This window comes from Lagenorhynchus albirostris, chromosome 5, assembly GCF_949774975.1.
Source record: "Lagenorhynchus albirostris chromosome 5, mLagAlb1.1, whole genome shotgun sequence".
Lineage (NCBI taxonomy): Eukaryota > Metazoa > Chordata > Mammalia > Artiodactyla > Delphinidae > Lagenorhynchus > Lagenorhynchus albirostris.
The window spans coordinates 86708207-86718159 of NC_083099.1; the positions used below are offsets into that span (position 1 = coordinate 86708207).

At 38.9% G+C, this 9953-nt stretch overlaps 1 protein-coding gene across 1 annotated transcript in view; it reads left to right on the plus strand.

Annotated features, from left to right (window-relative positions):
- The window catches only part of CCDC80 (coiled-coil domain containing 80), a 33469-nt gene extending 23811 nt beyond the window's left edge, over positions 1-9658 (plus strand). Inside the window, exons 6-8 of the mRNA XM_060150611.1 lie at positions 5415-5518; positions 7989-8069; positions 9153-9658. Coding sequence (XP_060006594.1) covers positions 5415-5518; positions 7989-8069; positions 9153-9499 — 532 coding nt within the window. The 3' untranslated portion in view covers positions 9500-9658. The remainder of the gene's footprint in view (positions 1-5414; positions 5519-7988; positions 8070-9152) is intronic.
- The last annotated feature ends 295 nt before the right edge of the window (positions 9659-9953 follow it).

The following is a 9953-nucleotide window of genomic DNA, read 5'->3' on the forward strand; positions in this document are numbered from 1 at the left end:
CCTCTTGACCCAGCTCCCTGATTCCTTGGGGAGTATGGTTTATTGAAAACCATTATAGGGAAACTCTAGTACATACACCAAAAAGAGTGTAAAAAAAATCACTCTACTTCTTCCCTTCTCCATCCCTTCCCTCATGTTGGATGAAAATTCTACAAATCCTTGGGACCTTAAGAGGTGCAAGGATGCAGAAATTTCATCTAAGCATCAAGAATTCTGTGATTAGGAAATGGATAATCTGAATTCCTCTAGATTCAGAAAGGTTGGGTCTTTTAAGAGATAACAACATGATGTGTAAAGAGCATAGGACTTGCCATTCATCCAAATTTTCAGTTTACAATTTTCTAGGTATGTTGCCCCTATGCTTCCAATTAACCCTATCTTAAAAATCTCTCACCCATGAGGATAACGACAGCAAGTAGCCCTACTTCCACTCCAGGGTTGCTGTAATCACCTTTTGTGCCAAGCACTTCTTCTTCCCTCCTGAGTTTAATCTTCACAACAATCCCATGATCTAAATACTGTAACTACTGTCTTGCTGCAGACAAGACAACTCAGGCTAATGGAGATTAAATAACTTTCATCACTGAACTAGTGTCAGTTCTAGAACTTAGTGGCCCCAGGATAATCTGGTTCCCAAAGTCCACGCTCTTATCTAACACTCGTTTTGAAAATATAATGTGAATTAATTTTAGTGTGAACCCAGAGGCCCAGAGTTTGAAGTGAAGAAAGATACTCCTAAAACCACAGGATTTCAGAGCTGAAAGGAACCCAAGATTCTACCTTCATCCAAATTTTCAGTACAGAGCAAATACCTGGAGTGGAGATGAAAGGTGCATGCCTCCCTAAGGACATAAGGCTCATTCAGTCTTCCGGCCACTCTCCTGGCTGAGAAACGGCTCTAGGGCTCTACTGGGCCGATGGCTTCTTGTCCAATCCTGGGGGCTCTGAAATATCAACTTTTAGTTCAAGGTCATCCTTCTAGATGTCAGTGATTCAGAAGATTGGGGATAAGAGCTTGCTGTTGTCCTTGAGGTATTTTCTTCCCCTCCCCTTCCCTCTCCTTCCCTTCCTTTTATTTCTTTTACCTTTCTCTCCTTTTTTAGGCAGAAAAGATTCTTTAGAAGTTTACTTTTGATTTTGACCAATAGTGTTAAATATATCCAAGTTATAAATTCAAGACCTTAGTTTTCTCTTAAACTTTTAAGTTAGGCTTTTAAATCTTATCATTTTATTTATAACCTGGCAAATTTTAACTATCACTCTTAAGGGGCTTTGAATAATGTTTAATCTCACTTATGAACTCAGTAATTAAACAATGTCATTATGCCAAACAACCATTTTACATTTAATATATTTCTTTCAATTCCTTGAAATAAACAAAACCTTTCTGAGTACTTAAATGAGCCATAAGTTTAATAAGTTAATCTTGTAAATACAGCGAATCTAAAGTTTTCTCAGATGTTCCAATAACTGTATACGCTTAGTAATAGTTTCAACCTAAAACTTAGTTTCAACCTAAAACTATACATCTAAACCAAATACTCAATTACACATTCTAGTTTGGAGTTTTAAGGCTATCATTTTAAGCCAAATTCTCTTAAGTTTCACAAGAACATAAATTATATAAAGAAAATCAGAAATGTATATTATTACTACGATTTTGATTCTTTGCAAACTTCCTCTTCTTAATTCTGAATCTTCTAGGACTGAAAGAGGCATACCCACTGAACCAACCCATTAAATTCACATAGCCTGATCTCTAAAGCAGTAACCATCTAGTTCACTGATATTACTTATAACCAAGGATTTAGGCCATCCATGAGACCTGCAACTACAGACATTCTGAGGGATTATTTTCACCATTTCCAGGCAGAGGGTCTTTTTATAATCACAGTGTCATGGGTTTCAAAACTTGAAAGGGAAAACTGACATTATCTCACTTTTGTTCACTCACAAAGCTTGCAATGCTCATTCAAGTTGATCACTGGCTTGAATTTGTATTTTTTTGATTCTTAAGACATTGTACATATTTTGCATCTAAAGTCTTTTGAACTGGATAGGGCCCTACATAATGTAAATGTATTCTCCTTCTAATGTTAGAGACTTGTGAGCTCTTATATTCACTACTATTTCAGGAACATACATCTTTTATGGATATTCAGAATGGCATATGATTATAAATTAGATGTCCTATGGCTATCTATGACCTGTGGTCATGGAATCATCGTGCTGACAATTATCACTGATCTTAAAAATTAAAGTAGAATAGTGTATTACTTAAAGGCATGAGTAAGACAGCCCTGAAGTTGATTCCTGGTTTCTCCACTTATTAGCTGTGTGACCTTGGGCTAATTGCTTAATCTCTTTGGGCTTTAGTTTTTTCATTTGCAAAATGGGCATAATAAATTTAGCTATTCTTAAGATCGTTGTGAAAGGTAAATTTGATACTAAAGGTAATGAGCTAGAACCTAGCACAAAGCAAGTAATCAAAAAATGGTGGTTATTAGTAGTATTAGGGCCATTTATTCAGGTCCTAGTTAGAGAACTTTGTCATCAAAGGAGAGCTAAGAGGAGATTTAATAAACACCTTCAGAACTGAAACCCAGGCAAAAAGAACTGAAAAAAAAATGTTTTTTCTACCTAACTGTTCTATAAATAAAGGAGTATCCAAATGGGAATTTTCCTTCATATTTGCTGAGTTGTTGGTGGGTCTATACAGCCTGGTTTCAGCTGACCAGACTCTGAAGCCAGTCTAGTTTTTAGTGACACTCATATGATTCAGGCTATAATTACCTTTCTCTGAGACAGAAGCCCTAAAGAGTGGGCAAATGCACACTAATTTGGAAATGCCAGTTGAAAGAAGCAAACACATGCGTAGCTTGTAGACTTTCTATTTACTGACAAAGTAAAGTGACGGAAAAGCAATTTGTCCAAAATAAGGATCTGGGCCACATTCACATCTCTTGTTACTTCCCACAGAAGTTAGTTCCATTAACATTTGTCCTTCAGTGTTGGGAGCTGGGGCCTTGTATCTTAATGTAAATGTCTGTGGGATAAAGAATCATCACTTAGGGGAAATGACCTTCTCTTGATTGTGTCTGGGACAGGGAGTCTCAGATCCCATCCTTCTCCAGTCTGACAGCATTCAGTGGTGCACACAGGTAAACAAGCCAAAATAGACCTCACCCAAAATAGCTCCCTCCAGGATACTCTGAAGCTCTGTGTGAGGCCAGGAAGGCTGGCCTGCTTTGGGTGCTGGCTGGGGTGCCGGTGCTGGTCTGGCATGCCTCCTAAGGAAGCAGGGAAGATACAGGAGACCCTTTTCGTGATCCGAGAGCAGTCACTGTTCCGTTTCCCAGGAAACCTCAGACAGTCTCAGATTCTCCTCTCCCCTCCTTTATGCAAATACATTCATCTTCCTATCCTCAGTGGAGATTTTAGTTTTTCTTTCCCTTTGAAGAAAAACAAGCAGAGGAAGCTAATGTAATGTCACAGCAAGCAATTCTTGGCGAGCCTTGCTACAGGCACCCATTCAGAGGTTGTATTTCATCAGACTATCATTTTCTCTCATTCATCCAAACCACTATTCCCCTAAGAGGCCATTTTCTTTGGGACTGAAAACTCTCCTGTTCACTGTGAGGCTTGAAGGGGCACAGGGAGAGAAGCCATGAATAAAATCAACTGGCTTCCGGCTCCATGAGTGCACTGACACCCCGCAGTCACCAGCACTGAGGGCAGAAAGCAAAAAACCCTTCTCCAGTGAAGGTGGAATTTGAGACAAATGCACGCAGCGGCCCCTTGGATGCACACCCTCTCTCCTTCCTATCCTCTTTGGGACCCTGACGCGCCAACCAAGCATCAGCACCTCTGAGGGGGTAGACTAGGGAAAGCACTGCACCAGGAGTCAGAGAAATCTGTATTTCGGTACCACCTCTTAGATTTACTAGTTAGGCAAGTTACCTCACTTCTCTAAGCCTCGTTTTGTTATCTGTGAAATGGGGAAAACAAGTCATGCCCTCACTGAACTCTAGTGAGGATCACATATTGTGTAGGTGAAAGTGAGCTATAAAATGATACACAAACATAAGGATTAAATGGGTTGTTGTATGACATCGTGATAGATAATGTCCAAGATCTGTTAATGGGGAAATGGACATTATCCATCAGTAGGACAAAGTTCTAAATCAAGAAGCCTGCAGATTAAGACATGATCTATAGCCATGCCATCACACGCATAACTTCCATTGATGGGTTTTAGAGTTTAATTCTTATAACACCTCTTTGAGGTGGATGCTCTTTTTGATTCTAGAGCTAAGGAAAAACTATGACTTAGATGAACAGAGTGACATGCTCAAGGAACCCAAAAAGTCGCAGTGACAAAATGTGGACCAAGCTTCCTGGCTGTAAGACAAAAGCTCTTTCCACTGCCCTGCCGTGTTGGAGCTGTAAGAGCAGAAACAAGTTTATCATATAATCTAAAATCCTATGACTCTAGGTTTAGCCCCATTCTACTTCCTAGGGGTACTCTGTAAGTGGTGGTTCTTACTATGATGATAGGGTACATTTTAGAACTAGCATTTGCCCCTGGAAGAGCCACTGGCTATTGAGGAAGGTACACAGGGCTTTGTTTTTTCAGGAACCCTCCTTGACCCCTTAAGACACTTTCCTAGTTTCCTTCTTCCTGTCACTGTCATCTACTTAAAATTCAGTTCTTTTTCTCCATACTATTTCCTGTCCATATATTCACTGATCCCTGCCCCACCCAAAAACCCTAGGGAACTCTACCAGAACCTGAGTTTTCTTTTCTTTTTTTTTTTTTTTTGCGGTATGTGGGCCTCTCACTGTTGTGGCCTCTCCCATTGCGGAGCACAGGCTCCGGACACGCAGGCCCAGCGGCCATGGCTCACGGGCCCAGCCGCTCGCGGCATGTGGGATCTTCCCGGACCGGGGCACGAACCCGTGTCTCCTGCATCGGCAGGCGGACTCTCAACCACTGCGCCACCAGGGAAGCCCCAAAACCTGAGTTTTCTTCAGTTATTTTCTGATTCCCTTATTTCTGTTGCTACAAATTAACATACAATATCGGCTAGTTTTCATTGTATCTGAGAGCTTCGTCTCTCCCTAAGTGACCTCATCAGGCATGGGGACCAGACTCATGCCTGATGACCAGACTCATGCCTGACACATCACGCAAATGTCACAGTATGGCAGACTGTGAAGTTACAAAAGAAAACGTGCAAGAAATGTGGTAATACCGTTTAATATTAGGCTTTGAGGAGCTATGAAATATTTGTAAGGGTCACTGTTTTTTATTCTGGGCACAGGAAAAAAAAAGACAGCCAAAGTTCCTCTGCGTTTTCACACTGGCCTCTATTGTTTGAAGCAGCAGTTGTGGCCTTCTGCTTCTTTTCCAGGTTCCGATGGAGGAGGCGGTTGCTAGTGATCTCAGCACCTAATGATGAAGACTGGGCCTATTCACAGCAGCTCTCTGCCCTCAGTGGTCAGGCATGCAATTTTGGTGAGTGGGAAGCCTCACTGACCTGCTTGTCTTAAAGCATCACTGCTTTCCCATACCACTCTCTTCCTGGTCTGTTCTAAAATGGAACATTAGGTCATCCAAATATTCCCCAGTCCAAACTGTAGATTCCTAGACACTTACTCAGTTAATACTGAGGACAAAGTTGCTTTCAGACTGAAATCTTAGTCAACTGGGGTCTATTTTTCTTTTTTCTTTTTTCTCAATATTCTGCCCTCTCAGGTTCTTCATTAAAGTGTTTGAAAATACCTGCTGCTTTACTTTAAGTGATCTCTATTATGTTGTCTTCTTGTTTACTTTTTAAAAACTTGTCTCAAGATCGTAAAACTCAGGTATTATCATTTTCTTACATAATAATTAGGTACCAACATTGTGTACTTCTCCACAGATTAAATATCTTTTGTAAAACAGGAATGGCTTTGGGAATTAATGAATGAATTGAAGCACACTGTACTATATTGCCATTCCCTTAGAAAGGATTTTGATCTATAACTGGGCACCAGGAAGACAGCAAGATCTGTTAAACAGAACTTTATGCTTTAAGACAAGCAGGTCAAAGAGAAATGCAGTTTATTATTACTATCATTATTTGCAGTAAATTGCTCAGTGTTTTGAAAACTAATGTATGCTCTCTTTACCAAACATTATTATCCTAGTGGTCAGAAAGAGCTAGTATCATTTTGAATATGGACATATAGAAAGGAAAGGAAATGCATAATACAGAGAACTTATTACTAAGTTCTGTTTTGAACCAAAGAGATAATGGCAATTTCAAAAGTGGAAATCACAACTGAAGTCTCATGTAAAATACACCTCTGCAGAGGAAGAATTTTGAGAGAGTCATTAGAGGGGGGAAGAGTAGCTAGGGGGCCACAGATTAAACAATTCATAATTGGAACATAGATGAATCTTTATTATTTTGATACTTCTATTAGGAAGAAGAATCATTTATTAGTTATAAAACTGTGTTTGATTTATAAAAGGCGGTGTGGTGGCATAAGTCTTGTGAAACATTACCAGAGCCTGGGCCCTTGCTATGACCCAGTACCTGACATTATAAATACATTTCAATTTTAAGATGTGAAATAATAACTCAAAAGAAGGGAGAAAATGAGCTCATAACAGTAAAGACAATTAGCAAATTCGTGAATTTTTATTTATACTCCTATTAACAAGGTCAATGCTTTAAGAACTTATATCAATATATGTAAAGGAGATTTGATTGTGCCAATATTCTTAGGCAAAATTTAAATTATGTGTCGCCACCAACAGTGCTGGGTAAGACAGAAGTTTTTAGAGCAGTTAATGACCCTCCACAATAAGAATACAAATAAAATCACGGTTTGCTAATTTTCTAAAGATGTCTTTGCAGCAGTTATTAGGTGATGTTTCATTTTGAATCTCTGCACAGAGCCCAAGTCAAACACTTCTGCAGTAGACAGGAAATGTGAACAAGTCATGTTTTTAAGGAATAATTAAATTCATGCTCTTCCCTTTTGAAAATACGACTCAACAACATGTAGAATAGAAATGCTTCACTTCTCTGGGAGAAGAGTAAAGGCCACAAAATTTTTTTGTAATAGCATTTTGCCTGGATTTCAACTCTTCCTTAAAAAAGCCCTCCATGGTGGCTTTCAGTTTTCTCCCCTGGACAGTCAACACCGTCAACATTCATATTTCGTTCCAAGTTGCTACCATGACTAGGCTCGGATTTTGTCTAAAACCACGAAATCTGAATAGGATGAATCTAGAGCCTCCTTGTCCTCCGGTGTTCTTTCTCCTGAATCTTTTCATATGCGCTTCATCTTCAAAAGAATTCCAACAGGCTACCAAGGCATGACCTCCTTTCCTTTCCTGAAACTTTAGCTGAGGCTGGGAAGCAAGCTCTGCCCGCTGTGCTACCCCTTTGAGTCTTCTAAAAAAGTGCTAAGAACCTGCCCTTTAAACTGACAAACTTTTCTTTGAGGAAGCCAGAATGATTTCTTAAACAATCACAACGGCGAGCGTCTGTAGTCTTTTCTTTGAGAGAAAATTAAATTATCCATGCAAGCTGTTATAACTTTAGGCATGACTTTTTTCGAGAACACTAATCAGCTTAGATCATCTTAGATATTTTAAAGTTCCGATGGCTTCATTTTTGTTTTGTCATTTAGTAGAGTGAGAATCACAGTTTAAAAGCAAATTCTTCTATTTCAATCTGCAAAAACAAAACAAAACCAGACCACATCTGACCCTGTTGTTAATCCCCAAATCTGCAATTAGTCTTTTTTCAAGATGTTATAAGTATTTAAATATATATTTTTAATGAAAAAACTTAAAAAAATGAATTATTTTACCTAATCAGGTTATGTTTTATATTCTTTTTAAACTTAGAGATTTTTAATTCTCAGACATCCAGTCTTTGGAGGTGAAAGAAAACTTACAGATTCTACGGCTTTCTTTTTTCTCTTAGGTCTGCGCCACATAACTGTTCTGAAGCTTTTAGGTGTTGGAGAGGAAGTTGGGGGAGTTTTAGAACTGTTCCCGATTAATGGTAAAGTGTTACTTTAAAACAGTATAAACTACTGATAAGTTCAGTTAAATTATGTTAATTTATGTGTAAGCAGTGGGTGTACCGCTCAGGTGAAGAAAGGTCACAAAATCCTCCCTCTTCATGTTTGCCCGTGTGTTTGTGTGTGTGTGTGTGTGTGTGTGTACACAGGATGCATGTAAAAGAAGGGGAAGGAGAGCACAAGCACTAATATTGTTTTTACTAAAAAAATCATAAGTGACAGCAAAAATATCCATTTTCTTAACTGAAATAAGTAATTCTTTTTTGTCTGCATGGGGCTTTATTGGCTTACAAAGCATTTTCATCTATGTTATCTCATTTAGTTCTCGAAATAGTTTTACGAGGCACAAAGGTCATATCTCACTGATTCCCTTGCAACAGATGAGGACATATACTAAAAGGCTCAGAGAAGCTGACAGAAAATGACAGTGACTAAAAGTTTCAGAAAGTAAACCCAGTCCTTCCATCCAAGATCAAGCACTTTATCTGAGATAATGTGGATAAATTCCTGGCACAGTGCTGGACAGAGCAGATACGCAGAAAGTGTCAGTGCCCTTCTCCCTTCGCTTTCTTCTTCTCACTAATGAGAATAGTTTAAATATATTCCCAGCTCTTAGATAATTGGTATTTTTCACCTTTGACAATGAAATAAGAGTTTTGTTATAAAGACAACAGCATCAAAAGTAAAACTGTAACCGCTAAGAAGAAACTAAGCTAATTGGAAGTAAACTTAGAAATATAAACAATATAATCTTTGTTAGTGACAAATTTTAAAGCAGTTGATCTTGCCAGGATTAAATGAAGGGACTGGTTTTATACTTTGTAACATTCCTATAAGGAGACATTATGTGCCCCAAAGTTGGATACACTAATAATGTTGTAGAACAGCAGGGACATTTCTTTGCTAATAGAAAAAACAAGCAAACTTTTTAAATTGGATTTTTGAGCTGAAGAGAAGAGACTCCTGGGTCCTCTCTCTATTCTCACAGTGGTTTCTTCTCACTTTGATGCTTTCCTGAGTGCTGCCTCTTCAATCCGCTAACAACTTTTCTAATCCTATTCCAGGGAGCTCTGTTGTGGAGCGAGAAGACGTACCAGCCCATTTGGTGAAAGACATACGTAACTATTTTCAAGTGAGCCCAGAGTACTTCTCCATGCTTCTAGTTGGAAAAGATGGAAATGTGAAATCCTGGTATCCTTCCCCAATGTGGTCCATGGTGATTGTGTACGATTTAATTGATTCGATGCAACTCCGGAGACAGGAAATGGCTATTCAGCAGTCACTGGGGATGCGCTGCCCAGAAGATGAGTATGCAGGCTATGGTTACCATAGTTACCATCAAGGATACCAGGATGGTTACCAGGATGACTACCGTCATCATGAGAGTTACCACCATGGATACCCTTACTGAACAGAAATATGTAACCTTAGCCCCAGCCAGTTTCCCCTGCAGCTGTTGAAGCCACATGTGGCCAGCTATGTAAAGGAGAGTTCTTCCACACTGCCTACATTCCCTGCCTTTTTCTTTCAGTGTTCTTCCAAGATTAAATAAATAGCAAACTTTTGCCTACTCTTGAGTTGTTACTGAAGCCTTAAATCATAAAGATGTTTAAAAGAATTGTTTGTCTAACTGGAGAGGATCTGGTGCTGAATAATGTTATTGAAAATGGATATTTTCCTTTTCTTAATATGGTGGATGTGATTGGGAACACAGTATTCTATAGCGTAAGTATTTATACCTCTCTTTTTAGTATTTTTAGTATTAATTGGTAAGTGAAAACCATGATTGTTAAAGAAAATTAAAGATCACAGCACAGATATTTTCAGATGAACATCTGAGCAGATGGAACAGACAAAGCAGATAG